Below are 18,683 nucleotides of genomic sequence, written 5' to 3' on the forward strand. Positions count from 1 at the left end.
GTTAAACGGCTAAAGCGCGTCGACTGGTTCGAAGAACATTTAAAATCTGGGAAGTTATTTTTCGTTTAATAAACAGTTTAAGAAAATTATGTGCGTCAGTCGGTTGTGTTTATTTTACAAACATGCACCGTTCTTTCAAAATACATTTATCATTTCACTGAAGACAATTTTCCGTAGAAGTATCAAAAACTAATAATTGTGATTTTATTTTATTATATCTCATACGTTTTAAACGTAAAACATTCCGATTGCAATGTTCGCATAAGAGATCGCATTATTTTATAATCAATCATTTTGTATGTACCTATAAAATGTTTTATTTGAACCTACATTAACAATATGTAATTCAAAATCAAGATAATGCAATAAGTAATTCTCGGTAAATTTTATATAAAAACACGTTACTTCCATTCATTGTAATCAATTGAACATAAATGACAGCATTACGATAGGACTTCATAACTATAATAGTATGGATAATAGAAATTTCTATAGATAATAGAAATACTAATATACCTTCTCGTACGTAGCGAAAGAATCAAACTAAAAATATAATACATCGAACAAGTGATAAGAAGTTCAACCGAGAGAGAAAAATGGAAAAAAGGGGCAGTAACAAAGGGAAGAAAGAGTGAGTGAGTGAGTGAGAGAGGGGGGGGGGGAGGGTAATATAAAGTAGAAATCGTTGTAAACTTACCCTTATGTGTTGTCGCGTGATAAGCTCGTGCTGGTGTAGGCGGTCCGGGGGTGGCAGGAGTGGCCGCGACGTAACTGCCCCCGCCACCCCCAGGGAATAAAGAGTACAGCCCGTAACGACTCACACCTGTAACATCATTGAAACAAACAATTTACTTCTTACAATCGTATGCTTGCAGTCATTGAGCAATATTTATCTGTTTCAATTGACAAGTTTACGATAAAATTCTTAACATTTAAACGATCAAAGTATTAACATATACGAAACATAGATTAACCGTTAGTTAGATATTAGTAGTACATTAAATACTCTTAGCAGTACAATCAGAAGAAGAGAGAGCAAGTACGAAAATTCCTGCCTTTCTATGTGAAAAATTAAAAAAATATTGATCTTCATAAAATCCTAAATATATTGGCAAAAAACAAAAGAAGATTGGATTTGAGATTATACAAGTGTAATTATTTATGTGTATATATATATATATATATATATATATATATATATATATATATATATATATATATATATATATATATATACATTACTTTAGTAAAGAAAAATTGGAAAAAGGAAAAGTTTATGTAATATGTAAATACATACAACTGTGTCGGAATATAAGTGAGAACACAGCGTGTTCCAAAATTACAGTGATTTGATTAATTGTAATTCGTTAAAAAATGCTGAGCAATGTAAACGTTGGAAAGATTTTCATGACTGTTCTTAAGTTTCACGCATCAATTTTGTGTAGAAAAATATTGCCATATAAGATGAAGAGTAAAAAATGAAGAGTAAATATGTTACTTTTATATAATGTTACACTTTCTGCATTGATCCATTACTTATGCATTATTATTAATTACGGTCTAACTACTTCTATTACGGCCGTTCATTCCAGAACATTCTTTTAACACGTATTGACATTGTAAATAGCAATTATAAATAAATAAACCCTACACCCAATAATCCAATTAGCATAATATTAATTTACTGAATAAAAACTTTCATCATATTCTCCATAATAACCGTTAAACAAAAATTAAATGAAAAAAGAAGACTCGATGATCTTGTAGCACTATTATTACTCTGAAATTTAATTAAAATAGAATATTTTCTTTGTAAATTATTAATTTTATTAAACATAAACGTTTGAAAAGTTATTCATAATGATCGTAAAAAAAATTAATGAAAAAAATGAATTGCCGAAACCCGGGATTGAACCGGGGACATTTAGATCTTCAGTCTAACGCTCTCCCAGCTGAGCTATTTCGGCTGTTGGAAGACTCTTCCTAGTACGTGCATATAACTACTCCGGCGGTTCTTTCGTAAAAGTAAGACGAGAAAAAAAATGGTTTGCCGAAACCCGGGATTGAACCGGGGACATTTAGATCTTCAGTCTAACGCTCTCCCAGCTGAGCTATTTCGGCTGTTGGAAAATTCTTCCTAGTACATGCATATAACTACTCGGGTGATTTTCTCGTAAAAGTAAGACGAGAAAAAAATGGCTTGCCGAAACCCGGGATTGAACCGGGGACATTTAGATCTTCAGTCTAACGCTCTCCCAGCTGAGCTATTTCGGCTGTTGCGAAACTCATCCTAGTACGTTCATATAACTACTCGGATGGTTCTTTCGTAAAAGTAAGACAAGAAAAAAATGGCTTGCCGAAACCCGGGATTGAACCGGGGACATTTAGATCTTCAGTCTAACGCTCTCCCAGCTGAGCTATTTCGGCTGTTGGAAAATTCTTCCTAGTACATGCATATAACTACTCGGGTGATTTTCTCGTAAAAGTAAGACGAGAAAAAAATGGCTTGCCGAAACCCGGGATTGAACCGGGGACATTTAGATCTTCAGTCTAACGCTCTCCCAGCTGAGCTATTTCGGCACGTGTCGACCACTGCATTGCAGATGAAATCAGAGTTATGTTTACAATTCAACACCACCATGTGCTTCTACTTTTTTTTTAACTATAATATTCAATAATTTAAACAATAAAATATTAATTAACAAAAATTCATATTCACTTGTAAAATATTTAAAATAGCATCAATAAGTGTTGTCAAACGAGCAACTATGTTTTTATCAATTGGCAATGTGAAAAATTTGTTATTGTGTTTATACTGTCAATAAACCAATAAAAGCAGAATTGCTTGTTTGACCACATTTATTGGTATTGGAATAAAATATTGTTTTGAGCAATTTCAATTTATTAAATTTTACGTATCAATTAATATTTTTTCGGGTGCTAGTTTTAGGTTTAAAATTATTACTAAGGTACGTCGGAATAATGTAATTTTTTAATATTTTGCTTCGAAAATTATTTAATTATAACTTCCAAATATTTTCTACGTGAAATTCTCTGTTTCTCGAAAGTATGAATTACTGTAAGTACATACATTGCACGATCGTACATAAATGTGTAACAAGCTTCGTAAATTGCAAAATTTACGATACATCACGCTCAGCATTTCATATGAACATTACTTTCTGGATTATAATTTGTATTTCGCTTAATAGGATTTCCGTGACTTTCCTAGGAGGGCTGACATTTGCAATTTATGGTATAAATATTTTACAATTTCCAAATTTAACAAATATATATTTTGCGAACTAATTAAGTCCTGTTTCAAATTTAAGTGACTTATCCATACAAAATCATCGTTAGTAGAATTTGATACTCAGTTACGTAATTTTAAAATATAGAATGGGTATTAATTCTGAAGAGTGTAATTCCGGATAAAGAATTATGTGAACGGATCTAGAGAATTATAATTTGCCATTTTCATTAACAAAGTGTAACACATAATTCGTAAGTTCTATTGATACAAAGTACTTTAATTGTACGTTTTCTTAGCACATTGCTATACAAAAAAAATTGAAATTAAAAAATATTATTCAAAGATAAATCCTTACATTAGGTTTTCTATGAAAAGGAAATATTAATAAATCAAGCACTTTAAGTGAAGAAATAATAATTATTCGTCAATTTTTCTCATAGATCATAGATAAGATTTTCTGCAATCAAACAAGAAATTCCACATTTAAAAGTTTAATAGGAAAATATGTCAAATATCAATCATTTTTATTATATCGTCCAAGTAAATTTCATTTTTCATGAAATTTTAATATTATTATCCGTTTAGAATAAATTATCGGAACAATTTAAAATTGATTAGGTTTGTCATGTGAATAACAATTTCATTGAATTTTGTCAATTAGCAAACATTCCAATTGTGGATGTATAATTTTCATGTACTTTTCAATAAAAAAAAAAAGTATTTTAAAATGCCTCTCTTGAAGAATGTATACATTTCCAATCGCATCTCTCGAATGACCATTAAACAATATATAATAGTAAAGTGTATTGATAAAATATTTCATGTTTTCATGAATATATTGGATATTTTCTGTGTACTGCGACAGGTCAAATAAAATCAATCGCAGAGGAATTGAAAAGAATTTTTTTAGAAAATGTCAGTTACCAGTTAATAGTTTTTTCAAAATATAAAACACATTATGTTAACAAAGAATAATTAAATATTTCTGCTCAATTGAAGCAAGCTTTGAAAATTTATAGATAAATATTTTGCATTCGTATTCGTAGACAAATTTTAGCATTATAGGATGTTTTCTTGGAAAACAATTCTATGAATCGAAATAATAAAAACAGTCGACGTACAATAGACATTAAACTATAATAGATCATAAAATAGGTATATAATTTCTATAAATATGCTGAATATAAATATCTTCTATTACTGATAAACACTCTCCTTTTGAAAGATAATAGATTGACAATGAAGCTTCATTTAACATAGAAAAGTTTTAATAACCTAGAATATGTAAAACAATTGTATCTGTATCGTTAATACATTTATCTTGAGAACAAAAAATTGTGTGTAGTTATAACATAAATTTATCTTACGTTTCATTGTAAAAGATGATTACACGAAAATATATAGTATGCCATGGCTATTATTGACAGTCACGCAAAAACAATCTTGCAGCGCTTGACATAACTTTTCTATGTACGCTTAAAAGAGATCAGACTTTTATTTAAAAACTTAACCCTTTCGGTACTAATATAGGTATGTACACTCGGCAACCGTGCGCGGAAATCCACATCGCCTGGATATTTATAAATGCCTACAGGACCAAAAGGGTCGAAGAATTTAATATACAAATTGGATACAAATTACAGAACTTTCGAACAGTCACGTTCACTTACGTATCACCTTCTAAACATTCCAGCCTATGTTCATGGAGGAGCAACGTAACGGACTTAATTGCAATTTAAATCATTCTCAGATGCTGCAAGTTCATCTAACAGAATTAAGTACGATGTTTCCACGATATGTTTACAGATTCCATTTTATATTTCCATAGCGCGCGTTTTCGCAAGTTTGAACAAACTGTGAACGTTTGAACCCGTATTTCGATAATCTCGCGTAAATAAAAATAAAATCAAAAAATTACCTTGGTTGTGAGCTGGCGCGGGGGTGGCGGCCAGAGGTGGTATACCCTGAGACTGTTGACTCGGAACTTGATTGGTCTGCGCAGGCGCCAAGGGCCATAGGGTTGCTGCCGCGGCAGGGCCGGACGTCTGTTGGGCCCGGGCACCCGTGTCGCCCACGGGACGATCCCCAGTCCCACTTTGGGCCACGGGAGGGACCAACATCGAACCTCCCCCTCCCGAGGCTGAAATCAAAATGAACACAAGGTCAGTCGTTTGGCAATTTTCACGAACTGTTCTTGAAATATTCAATCAAATTACACCACTGAAAATCTGAGCACAGGTTTTCCAAAATTTTATGCATAAATAAAATGTTTTGTTCTTTGAAAAATTAAAATCATAAGTAGAATAATATGATTTTTGTTAAGGTAGAAGTAAGATAATTAGTTTTCGATGTTTATCAAGCCTGAATCCATACGGTTCTCTTCGATAAAAAAAACAATATACCAGGTATATTTCTTCACGAAGAGGACCATATGGATGCATCGAATAAATCACGCTCTTGTTGACAACAACTTGTCACCTTCTTTCGACGTAATTCGAGTTAGAATTCAATTATTAAAATATTCTCCGTTATTGATCGACGACCTAAAGCCATTTATCGAGCAGTTTACCAATTTCCACGCAGTAAATCCTTAGGGGATTCGAGGCTATGCATCGTAAAGTGTATATTGGATAAGTTTGAGGTTAGATTTAGAGACAACACCTCCGCTGCACCTCGCCTCTTTGCACACTAATCTTCTCTGTATCTCGTCTCCTGCGGTAAATGAATGTTTACTCTGCGTGTATGTCGCAAGCTTTGCGCAATAAAGACGTTAAGTAAATAAAATAAAATAAAGAAGGTGTATCGCAGCGACTGAAATAAATGGCGGATCAAAGATTCAAGTCTGGCGAATAGACGACAATTGGAAAGAACTTTCCCAGCCAGAGTTCAAGATTGGTATCTTTTGTCGAACAAGATTCGTCAGCGACACGACCTTGTGCGGAAAGCGGCCATTTTTGTTCCAATTCTTTGCTCAAAGGTATCGATTGTTACCGACAGCTTGTAGCAGCGACTATTTCGGTTCTAGCGACACGAGGTACCAAAACAGAACATACCCTGTATCCCGCCAGATGCAGAGAAGGACCTTTCCCCGAAACGCTTAAATTTCAACGTCGATGGTGTCGGTTGACATTCGGGTCTACGCATAATACATTAGGAACGTAAAGGGCTCAGAGGATCAAAATACTCGCTTCTATCGATAATACCAAGCTCTATTCGGAATTTTCGCTCTATTCGGTATTACTGCGACTGCGGAGAAAATCTACACCTATTGGGAAGTAGTAAATACATAGATCGCGTTCCTTCCCCCTTTCAACCGGCCATTTTGCTGTATTAACGACGGGGGATGTGACTCTCCGTTCATCATTTTCCCAATCGATGAAATCGAAGGGTGAGGGGAAAGGAGAGAGAGCAGATGCCAGTATCTGGCGATCGGAAACGACTTTCCATCGTTAATCACCCTACACACTTGTGCCCCGTGGAATTAAGGGGGCGACAGGACCGCACAGAGACGAGCTTAAGGGGAAATTTGGCAGTCGTGTTTGCCTGGGTAGAATATAACCGCGGAAATGGCCGGAAAAGCAGAGAGTGTAGCGAACAGAAAATGTTACATAAACGCGCGAAACGAAATACAAAAACGCTTCTCGCTAGAGGAAAAAGAACGGTTGAATTACGAAAAAGAAACGAGGAATACAATTAATCGTGGAAACGGATAAAATAGCAATTTCGTGTACTTTCTTTGCTACTAACTTTGCGCAAGAATGTAAATATCGAGCGTACTATATTTGTCTGGTTTTAGGGGCAATCTTTTGTAATAGTAACACTTGTTTCCATTAATCGAAGGAATCAAAAATTAAGCGAAAATTCCGAATTATCCGAGATTTACTGTTTAACTATGTACATCGATCTCGTTTATGGCATGTATTTACATAGCAAGGTTGAATCGACGTACCGTTTATACCATTAATAAGATCGATGTACATACGTAGTTAAATAGGATACATCGTAATATTATTTCGATACTTAAGAATTATTCGCTCAACTTGTTGAACCTAAAAAGAGCCAGTTAAACAGAAAACTGTTGTTACTGCGAAGATTAATTTTAAATACCGATAAATGCACCCAATTTCTACTTTATTAAACGAAGATAAATCGAGATAAAAGTAATTTCTTCGCAAAGTGTTTAAAGAATTGAAGCTTTACCGATGAAGATTTATATCGCACGAAGGTGATAAAAATGAACCTAAAAGAAGAAAATGGAGAAAAACTGACGAGGAGCAGAAGAAGAATATTTGCATACATCGATCGAAAAAAATCTTTGAAAGTTACGTTACTGTACATTAATATGGAATACCGAACACTGATGCATCGAACGTGACGGTAACCCTTAATTACCGGTCCTATTAAATACTCATTGTCAGTTAATAACGGTCATGTGGCGGGGAGTAACTATAATAATCGGTCAGCATATGCAACTTTGACTTTATCGCTTTATAATTTGTCCATGATGAAGGAAGAATACACTGTTCAAAATAATTAGAGGATCACCTACTCAAATGACCTTACCACTTTGCGGGATATTCAATACCCTGGAAACTCTCATGCTGTGTAATTCGAACGTTCAATGAAGGTATTATTATGTTAAATGCAAATCTTTTTTACCACTACTAACGTGATTCCCTAATTGTTTAAAGCAGTACACGCATAAACTAAGAATACGTCAAAGCATAGGTATGTAGAATCTAGCTGATAGCGTAAAGTTTATTCGTTAAACTCGTAATATTTCTTCGGTAAAACAATGCCTGATTCTAATATTACAAAAATACTTCGACACTTTCTGAAATTTGCACCTAACTGATTTTTTCGAATAAATGAAGTTTCTCTTACCGATCGTCTTGCCGAGTAACCTCCTTCCATACGATCTTTATGTATTTCTTACAAAGTCGTTCTCTTAATTCACCAACTTAAACCGTGCCATAAACTTCCAATAGTGTTTCCTTCTAGTTGTTTCGGTGTCGTAAGAAAATGAACTTTAAGTACGCAACGTATACAATTTCGTTCAATTTAGTCTTTATTAGAAGAGATAGAGAAAAAGCTCCTTCAACTTTTTTTAACGTGAAACTTAATTCTCCGCTAAATTCGTCGAAGACATATTTTTTAAATTTTACAAACAACAAATATACGTACATACGTATGAACGTATACGGAAAAGACTAAAACACTGCAAGATCTATATCGTTCAAAATTGAATCGAGCAAACGGAATCGTATCGAATTATTCGAACTCTTATTTCGAAATTTGTCTCGATTGCAACGCTTTCTTTCTCTATAAGTTGGAAAGTGATACAATTTTAAGGAAGATAACAAAGATCGATAGAGCGGCAGAAAAGAAACATCTTCTTTCGATGAAATAGAATTCTGGATAACTACGAGCGGAAAAGAACAGCGTCGAATGGGAACAACATGTTGGACGATCAAAGTTACGTAAAAAAGTCGAAACGGAAACCAAAGGAGACAGAAATTAAACCACCACGGGGGTGTTCCCGGTCCTCGTTTCCACCGAAACGAAACGGGGACAGGAGGAAAGGGTAAGCGGAAGAAAAAGCAGAAAATACACGAGAGAACGTCGGAAATGGCGGAACAGCAGAAGCGTACGAACTCGATGTGTCCACGTGCAAAAACCTGGGTAGGGAGAGACGATAGACAGAGGTCGGGTTAGAGTAGAGAACGTTCTCAACGAGTCGAACGGAGCGAGAGCGTTCCATTTCCTAGCGGGGGGCTGAGTCACCGAAGGGATGGCCATGAAGGGGTTGTGGAAGGAGGAGGCAACGGGGTAGGGGTAGCAACAGGTCGGCAAACATAATGTAGTCTCTTAGGTACATACATGCAGCCACGCGTACACAGAGACGTCGCGACGCACGGATTTTTCAGTCGATGCACGTCTTCGGGCATCCAAATAGAAGGGTTGGAAATTGATGTCTCCGTTTTTTCGGAAGATGTCCGTTAATGACGGGACGCTCGTGATGACTGGAAACTACGGACGAATTCGGAGAACGCGCGCGGCCCTCGTTTCGCACGGAAACCGTAATTTCTTCGGGCGTCGTACCCCCTCGCAAAAATGGTACATAATTTGGGGTTGCATGATTGTCAAGCCGGGCCCGTGTACTCGAGAAAATTCCAAATTATACGGATCGGGTGCATTAACGTTACGCGTACACGATGTGTTAAACGGGCAATAAATCTCCGAACGAGTGCAAACCTTAATAACTTCTAAAGAACATGTCAAATTTTTATAAATTGCCGTACAATCGGGCGTGGCTCTCTTTGACGCGAGATTACGCTATGAGGGACTCTGCTCGCCGCGGTTTTTTTCAACTCGATTAAAGTAACTCTATCTTTAGAATCGATTAACCTTTTCCTTGGTTCGCGTTTCTCTTTTACGTTGACTTGACAGTGGTTTAAGAAATTATCGGTAAACTTTCCGTTCGCTCCTCTGTACTCCTTCGTTCGGGATTACATTATTATTTTGTTCGGGAAAAATGCTTCGAAGAAAGCACAATAGGTTGTTCCATTGTTCGATAAGTCTTATCGAACGACAAAAACAACCCAGTGTACAGGGTCTCGATATTGTAAGACGCTTCTAGATGCCAATCTTAATAAAATACGTCGTAGTATCGGAAAAGAAATTTTCTTCCGCGAAAAGATTATTCTTTCCGTTCGGTAACGTCATCTATCGATAGAAAGTGAACATCTACATCGTAACAAGGAAACAATAATTCGATGCGCGATGAGTCGAACGCTGAATCTGCGACCACGTGCCTCGTTTCGTCGCGTTTCGGCCCTTCTCGAACACCAATCCGTCCACCGATCTCTTCTATCAGGTATCCACACGACGTTGTAAAAAGAAACGACTCGCTAATTCTCCGTGTACTGAAATATTACCACGAACTGACGGTTACATTTCGCGAACTGGCAATGAACACTCTAACCGAGAAATCGTTGCCCAGCTGCCGCGACGCTTAATTATTATAATCCAACTCGTACGAACGGTAGCGCCATCAATCCCCTCGTTGCACGTTCTTACGTGCACTCTGACAAACGTATATACCCGTCGATTGACAGGTTATCGACGGTTATTACCACCGTACTTAACGAGGGCTCCAAAGACGCGTTTCCACGTATACGATTTTTTTACGCGCTCAGAATCCCTGCAATCGACTCGTGCACGCAGCTTTCCTGGACACGCGACATCCGCTGCTCGTTCCAGCTGGAAATTTCGCTGCATTTTGGGCCGCCGCACCGGGCCCATTATCGTGTAACATCCTCCCAAGGGATACTGATTTCTTTGCAATTTTAAGTGCAACAAAGCCTCCGGTATCGAACACCCATTATCCGAACACTCCGACTTACGATCGCTTATGTAATTTAGATGTCAAAGAACGCAAGATCCTCGAATATTTGCCCAAAGTGTCCGTTTCCTCGATCGTTGTTCCAGTGAACGAAATTTAACATCTAAAACGTCATTGTTCTAAATATTATTGAAATACCGTAATAGCTGGACACTTTGCGATCGAACGTTGCAACTTACGATTATTTATATAATTTGTATAATTTAAATACCAAAGAACGCAAGCTCCTCGAATATTTGCACGAATTGTAAATCTTCTCGGTTTCTACTTCAAGAAATGAAATTTAATATCGTTGTTGCCTCTTGCATCTCCATAATATATTGTTTTCCTACAACTAAAGCTATTACAATAGATGTAACTGGATACTCCTGTATTTTCTTTGTATTATAAAGTTAAAAACACGAATTCCATACATTCGGGACATTTTTAATTCAAAGACTTTGTGTAATTAAACGTAATTGAACGTAAGAATGCTGTAAGGTTAATGTCCAAACACTTTACTATCCAAACGTTCTGTTACTCGAATACTACAACTTACAATTACTTATGTAATTTATCTGCCGAAGAAGTACCGAACGAACTGCAAATTTTCTCGATTCCCAGCCGAACAAATGAAGTTCGATACGAGAAAACTGATCGTTCCAATATCCGAAAATTCCATTACTCGAATATTTATGTCTCTCAATTATTCGGATATGGGACGCTCTACTGTAACTCGAAAAATCGCTTTTCATCGGGGATAGTGCGAAATAATTGTGTCAAAGATTCTAAAGAAAATCTCTTTCGGGGTTCTTTCGGTTTTTCTTTCTTCTCGCTTTACAGTTCAAGTTCGTCTTATCAGAAAAGAAATTCTACGAACGACTGGACGTAGAATACGCATTATACCATAGAATAAGGTTCTACGATTGGTTGTGCACCGTTGGCGATATCAACTAGGAAGCTATCGTGTCATGATTACCAACCTCCATTGTTTAGTTTAGGGTTACCGACCCAGAAGGAACGGGCGGCAGTGGTCTTTCGTTTATATATGTACAAAGTATCGAACCGGCACATTATTCTGGAATTTTTAAATTATTTAAATTCGTTGCGCTACCTAGGATTCTAACAAAGGAATGCTACGCTCTGAACGCGGAATTTTAGAACGCAACTGGACCTGAATTAAAACTGCGAACCATTGAGTATAATTAGTCGGCCATTTTTGTATATAAAATAATGTTAAGCGCTAAAATTTCAATATCGAACCGAATCGAAAAAAATGGACCATTCTCGCGTGTCAACGTTTTAGGATAGTTTTGTTAATGAATCGAATGTTTGTCATCGAAAACTTCTTGATGTGAAATTTACTCTGACCTCAAATATTGTGCAATCTTTTTTTCCGCGAAAACCAACATACGTATATAATAATATTTGAGTACAATTGATTCTTTCGATCGCAAACCTAATGACTTCGGGCTTTATTCCAAAATATAGCTATTTTTATTCCAAAGTATTAACACGCAACGATATTATTTCGCGAAGAGTAAAACGAAAAAATATTAATTTTATCAAAAGTTATCGATCGGCCGACAATTCGATGTATCGTGATCGATTTTCGTGACATGTCTGTAACGTACAAAAAGAAATTGTTCGATTCTGCATCGTGGTTAGCTTGCTTAAATAATATTTTACGTAAACTTGAAAAGTGCACAGATTTGCTAACAAATAAGAGATAAATTTCGCAAGACTTGTAGAAATTCGTAACAACGTTGTCGAATTAATCCACGTTAAAACGCCTTTTCGTCGAATTAATTAGGCAATTTATTTTCTAAGAATTACCTCGTGCATAATGCACGAGTTAACGTTTTCGTTAACCCGAATACCTACATCATTGAATACCCTCGCTCGAGTATACCCGATTGCAGCATTTTTTGTAAACAGACTGGTCAGAGATCTGTAACATTTTGTTTACACGTGTAACCGTTCGGAGCACAAATTCAATCGCGGGCTAAAAACCTGACGAGCTAAGTTACGAATGGTGAAGTAGAAGCACGTTACCGGTTCACCCGATACGAACGAAGACTTCGAGTAGCCAGAGAAGCCAGCAAAATTACTTAACACTCGACGGTATTCAATGACTTCCATGAGAAAAACGTATTTGATGCCGTAGAAAAAGTCATCGGGTTCGAGTTTAGAAAACTATTGCGCAAAGATTCTGTAACACGTTGCTACGTACGATTTCCGATTATTACCAATTATAACTTGGCCTTTCACGGACTAACAGACAACGAAGATAATTGCGGGAATGAAGTTTCGCGCGACATCCGCGTACGTTGCAAAGTGACGCCAAGGCAGAATTAAACATACAGGGTGTTCCAGTATCGATGGTACAACCAAGAAAGGAATGATTCAACGCGAAATAAGAAATCGAAAATATAGAACAAAATGTATATCTTGGAGGCTTTGTTTTCGAGAAAATCGACTTTAAATATTATCCTAGTACGTGTGTGCTTAATTATGTCGTGGTTTAACGATATCGTTTGCAAATAGCATTAACATCGCGCGTAATGTTGATTCCTTTCGATATTGTGTTCTATTATCTATCTCTGTCTGCTTCGAGGGTTTACGAATGAAAGTAAGACGTGTCGTTAATAAGGATCGCTTTATTAATGCAGAAATTGTTGAATTTTTTTTTTTATTCTTACGACAGATGCGTTACCACCACACGTTTCCGACACAAGAAGCATATCCATGTTTTCTCGATTACTCTAAAACTGGTAATAAGTGCACAGATATCGTGTTAAAACCATTAGACAAAAACAGAGAAGTAAATAGTAACCTGTATCGAGATTCCGTTTAACCACAACACAATGCACACTTGGAGAATATACAAAATCAATTTTCTCGAAAACGAAGTTTTGAACGAATAAAATTTAATTCTATATTTTCGATTTACTTTTTCGTACGAAACCGTCCCCTTCTTGGCTGTACCATCGATGTTGGGCCACCCTGCGTATTTATTTCGTCTTCCGTACTTATTATCGATTATTATCAACCGCGTCGCTCGTAGGAAGAAACGGAAGCAAATAATACGATACGAGTTGACTACGTTAGCAACGTAGTCGTCCGAGAGCCTACCGTTCGAGTGTTAACATTCTTCGGAAAATGTTGCCCATCGAGGTACCTGGAGGCTCGAGAACGACGTATCTTGGCCCCGTGTAACGTTATTTCGAGCTGTCAAAAATTCGGCACCCGACTGCGAGGGACAATTAACGGTCTCCAGCGGTCGAAGCCGAAGAATCGCTCGATCCTGTAATTTGTACCGCGTACAGGAAGAAGGGGAAGGCAAGTAGAGTCGGAGGCGTCAGATTTTTACGAGCACCTGTTCACCATTTTCCAGCCATAAAGGGGCCAGCTCCGCGTCGTTAGGTAGTCACGATTCGTAGCGGCCCTTCTCGTACCCTACCGACCTGAAAACCTGTTTCACTATCCCTCCCCCGCCCCTTGCGACCCTTCGTCCCTCTTTTGCTCTCTTCCAGCGGCAACAGCGAGGGAAATTAAAAATTAAGCCGCTGTCGGGACCGTGTCTCGAGCTTTTCGTACGCTACCCTCGGTTTCTATGAAACGAGCGATTTCCCCTTTAGTTTCGAACCGGCTTCAAGCCGATGGGATGGTAACTTGATATATTAGGGTGCTGTAAACGTCCTGTTCGCTAGTAAACGTAACTCATTAAGTTTCGAGTTTCTCTTTGTAAGTCTTTTCCTCTCTTTTATCATTTTTTACCTTTTATTCGAACGTATCTTCGACACCGATGGTCAAGGAAGGATATACCAGGAGTAGATATACTAGGTTGTTCGATAAGTTTTATCGTTCGATAAAACTTAAAAAAGGTATTATAGTATATACTACTGTATACAGTATATAGCAATAATACAACAGTACTGTACTATATAGTACTGTTCGATAAGTTTCATCGAATGACAAAACTTATCGAACCACATAGTATTCGAGTGTCGATCAATGTAGAAGCGTGTACAAACGTATAGCAAGTTGTGAGAATAATTCCTTCGGAAAGAAAAACTTCAAAATACAAGGCGCCTGAGTACTTCAACTTTTAATTTCATGTAGGACTGGGACCGTTTGAACAATTTAATATTCGAATGCTACCAAGTTCGATTATTTTGATACTCGAGTATCGTTATTGGAATATTTCAGCGATGGAATATCATTATTCGAATAATTGAGTATTCCAGTATCGATGATTCGAATGTTATTATCGAAATAAAGAAGTCATCGTATATTTTCGCCAGAACTGGAACTACTCGTAAAATCACATTAGCGAAATATTCGAATTACATTCGCCAAATATTGGAGTCGTCAAAATGTTTTAATATTCAAATATACGTAGTAACTGCAATCTTATCCATGAATCCTTTGATACTTTTAACTTTTTTTTTTTATACCGTTTTATTTTACGTCATACCAACTGCTTGGCTATTAGCGACGAGATTCGATTTACATTTGTTTTATATTATCGCGACTGGATGTTGTTAGGGAGTAACTTACACGTATAAGCTTATTTACTGTCTACATAGTATTACAAATTTTACAGCAAAATAAAAACTTGAAATAAGTAAATATAATAAAATCGAACAATAAAATAACTCGAATCAATTGTATCTTTGGTCGCACTTTCCATGCAAGTCTATCTATATGCGTACACAATACAGAAGGTGTCTCGCAATTTGTGAAACTCACTTCAGGAGTTGATCGTAGACCCAAAAACAATGAAAAGAGTTCGTATAAACATGTACGTCCTGTGTATTATTGTTCATAAGATGGAACGAATTTTGTCTTATTCGATTACCTTCGCAAATGTTCAAAATAAACACCTTGTATTACCAGTCGATCGACGAAACGAACTAAACCGATTCGTATTACGAAACATTTGCAATTTCTTGGAATGGTTGTTCGAACGACATCGAGTATTATTCATAAACAGAGCAATTACGAGATACAGCGGTTTACTACGGTTTCAGGAGGGTCTACTGTGTTTACAAAATGTCTTCTCGTAAACGAAGTCAGGTAGGACGCACGTTTGTATAAACTTTTATCACCGATTTTGAGTGTAGGATCAACTTCTGAAGTGTATGTACAAAATGAAGTTATAAAATTGTAAGAAAAAATACACGAAAAGAAGAAGCGGAGGAAAATGTGGAAAATCGAGCTTGCGGACGAGCACCGACGAAACGAATTCGGCGGTTAAAAGATTGAAAGCCAAAAGTGAACGAGAAAAATGATAGATACGTGTGTATACCAGGAAGGAGAAAAGCGGAGAAGAGCAGCTTGTAAACCGTGGACGAACAAAACGAAGATATAATGTGGAACCGAGGCATTCGGTGAAAATAACGCTTTAATGCGCTATATTTGCGCGATATCTTTTTTTATTTCATCAAGGTAGCCGATTCAAAGGAACCCGAGCGTCTAATTGCGTCGAACGGAACGTTCAAGGTACGAGAGAATCGGGAACATTGTCCTACCGCGCAAGAGCGTTGGAAATTTCAATCCCGTGCTTACGTAAGAATCGGATATTTTATTCTCCCTCGGTAGAATTGGAAACCGGTTCACTAGAGATATTTATGGCCCGATAAATGGCGAATACTCGGCTCCGTGTCTAACCGTACAGGTAAAATAACCATTAGCCGTTGTGTTCGTGTAGGCGCAGCACGGACGTAACCCGGGTGCCCCAAAAACTACCCCCCTCGTGTGTCGGCTCCCAAAGCTCGTTGGACGAAATTCAAACTCGCTTCCACCGTTTAAGCCGCTTTGCAAAAAAAAGAAAAAAAAAAACAAAAAAAGAAAAAAAGATCGGTACTTCTCTCTTTTTCCCTCTTGCCCTGACAATACAGCTACTTTCGTTTCGCGGTTAGTTCAAAGAGTCATTGGGATCGAACGGTGTGTTCCCGGCTGACCTATATTCCTAACCGATATTTCACCCTTTTAAACGTGACGTTCGTGCGCCGCGGATCGATAAAAATTTAACAGGCGCCCCGCGGAAACGCCAACGACCCGCGGGACTGTTCAGAAACGACAATCTCGTCCGTTTCTTTCTCTTTGTGCCCGGAATCCCCCCATCTGGTTTCTCGTGCTCCCTGTCACCGCGCTTACACGATCCTGTGCAACCCTGTTTCCCAACCACGCGCCACGTTCCGCGTGTTGCTTTCGCGCGCGCACACGCACCGTAGAATGCGCGCGAATATCGATTTTTGGTAACCCTGGACCGTGCTCCCGCTTAGATTTCGGGATAAATGCCAGCCAGCTTCTCGAACGCGCCACTCGACCGAAGGAACTCGCTTCGCGCGCGCTACCTGCAACCACGGGATGCAGTTTTCTATTTTTGCATTTTCTTCTTTTTTTTTTTTTTTTTCTTTCAGAGATTTAAGGCAGTTCGCGGCCGAGTGGTTTTCTCGAACTCGTTGTCCGAGTATTTACGAGGGAAATACGATTGCAAGGAAACTCTTTTCGGAACCTCGAGGTATATTTCGACGATGTAAGAATTAATCCAAGGAGAGATCTCGCTCTATTTACCATTTGTTTTTTATTCGCGAAAGTATCAGTCGTTGGAAAAATGAAACCCGGCGATGGCTCGCCGAGAAAATTGCAACGTAACGCAACCGTTATGGAAAAGAAAATTCTTTGTACGTGTAGTCGTGTTTCCCCGCATAGATGAAACCGAGTCATCCCCACCACTGTTTCGGTTTATTCTTAAAAATGTTCACACTCGGGATTACATTGTCACAAGAGTATCTATTATTAATAAATTTGCGATCTTTTCTCAACGAAAATGAATCGAGATTTTGTGTACTGGTGACAATTTTCCGCATTGGAGTACTCGAATACTTTTATGATTCTCTTTTTGGAAGGTTCGAGTCGAGGTATCGTTTAATAACACCGAGGAGAATCGATCCGTTACGAGATGTTTGTTTGTTTAGGGATGCATTCGTTGTAGAAACGATAAACCTCCGTGTTAGCTTTAGGAAAAAATTGCAAGGTAGTTTTTAACCAGCCATCCAAGGTAAAGTAATCGTTAGGGAAAATAAAGTTACTTCGTTTGCGTGGTCGAATACTCTGATTTATATCGGTTGTATCGTTCAACCCGCTCGAAACATAAGGGAATATTGACATCGTATTTTAGACCGCCTGTACCCTACACGAGAATATTCGTGTACTTGAACTACCTACGCCGCTTTCAAGTGACCCGGCGGTCTCGACTTTGTCGCTTGAAAGCGGGAATTACCGTATCTAGGTTAGATGCGACGGAATTTATTCTCAAAATGCAACGATACACGTTTGGTGAATAGTAGCTCTATCCATGAACCGATAACCCATTTTAAACTCCGGATATCGCGAAGAAATTGATACGATATTTTCGTTTTACAGCAATTTATAAAACTCGTGTACGAGCAATTGTTACATCATTTTCGTTTTACAGTGTATGCAACTCGTTGAATGTAAATTAGAATGTTTACAACACAAATTTCTACGCTTAGATGTCCGTAAGTTGAGACACAGTCTCCTACTTAAGCAGGAATAATTTAATTGCATCGATATAATCATCAAAAATGTCAACTGTAAAGAAAGTAATCGACTTCTTCCGTTCCATCTACACCTTAAAACGTAATTCACTTTCTATACTTGCAAACTGCTTTTCTATCGTAACATATTGACGCATACCAAAGGGTCTTCTGTCCGTACGAATAAATAAATATTTCGAATAGTATTCTCAAAATTCAACGATCCATTTTTGGCAATAAATAATTTCATCCTATTGCAATATTATTGCTCGTTGATATTATCGAAAACAACATAGATAATATATTTTCAAAACGCAACGATACGTCTTTGGTAAGCGATAACTTAATTTTCGAATAACGTACTAGTCAAAACAGTAGAAAAATAATCTTTAGAAATCTAAGAAAAATAAACTTTAGAAAAATCTTTAGAAAAATAAACCAACAAACCTGATAGCTCCATTTCTCATCGAACCTA

At 37.4% G+C, this 18,683-nt stretch overlaps 1 protein-coding gene and 5 non-coding genes across 11 annotated transcripts in view; all 6 read right to left on the bottom strand.

The window, feature by feature from the left end:
• The window catches only part of Wge (BAH domain and coiled-coil containing protein winged eye), a 445,841-nt gene that overhangs the window by 129,956 nt on the left and 297,202 nt on the right, over positions 1–18,683 (bottom strand). For all 6 annotated transcript variants that reach the window (XM_076314128.1, XM_076314127.1, XM_076314126.1 and 3 more), the window contains 2 exons: positions 5,172–5,393; positions 698–823 (listed from right to left, as the gene is read on the bottom strand). In XM_076314128.1, the coding sequence (XP_076170243.1) occupies positions 698–823; positions 5,172–5,373 (328 nt within the window). In that variant the 5' untranslated portion in view covers positions 5,374–5,393. The remainder of the gene's footprint in view (positions 1–697; positions 824–5,171; positions 5,394–18,683) is intronic.
• On the bottom strand, positions 1,895–1,967 carry Trnaf-gaa (transfer RNA phenylalanine (anticodon GAA)). The gene has a single exon. It is a non-coding gene; the product is annotated as a tRNA-Phe (tRNA).
• On the bottom strand, positions 2,049–2,121 carry Trnaf-gaa (transfer RNA phenylalanine (anticodon GAA)). The gene has a single exon. It is a non-coding gene; the product is annotated as a tRNA-Phe (tRNA).
• Positions 2,202–2,274, bottom strand: Trnaf-gaa (transfer RNA phenylalanine (anticodon GAA)). The gene has a single exon. It is a non-coding gene; the product is annotated as a tRNA-Phe (tRNA).
• On the bottom strand, positions 2,355–2,427 carry Trnaf-gaa (transfer RNA phenylalanine (anticodon GAA)). Its single transcript has one exon. It is a non-coding gene; the product is annotated as a tRNA-Phe (tRNA).
• Positions 2,508–2,580, bottom strand: Trnaf-gaa (transfer RNA phenylalanine (anticodon GAA)). Its single transcript has one exon. It is a non-coding gene; the product is annotated as a tRNA-Phe (tRNA).

Source organism: Ptiloglossa arizonensis, chromosome 6 (assembly GCF_051014685.1).
Source record: "Ptiloglossa arizonensis isolate GNS036 chromosome 6, iyPtiAriz1_principal, whole genome shotgun sequence".
Classification (NCBI taxonomy): Eukaryota; Metazoa; Arthropoda; class Insecta; order Hymenoptera; family Colletidae; genus Ptiloglossa; species Ptiloglossa arizonensis.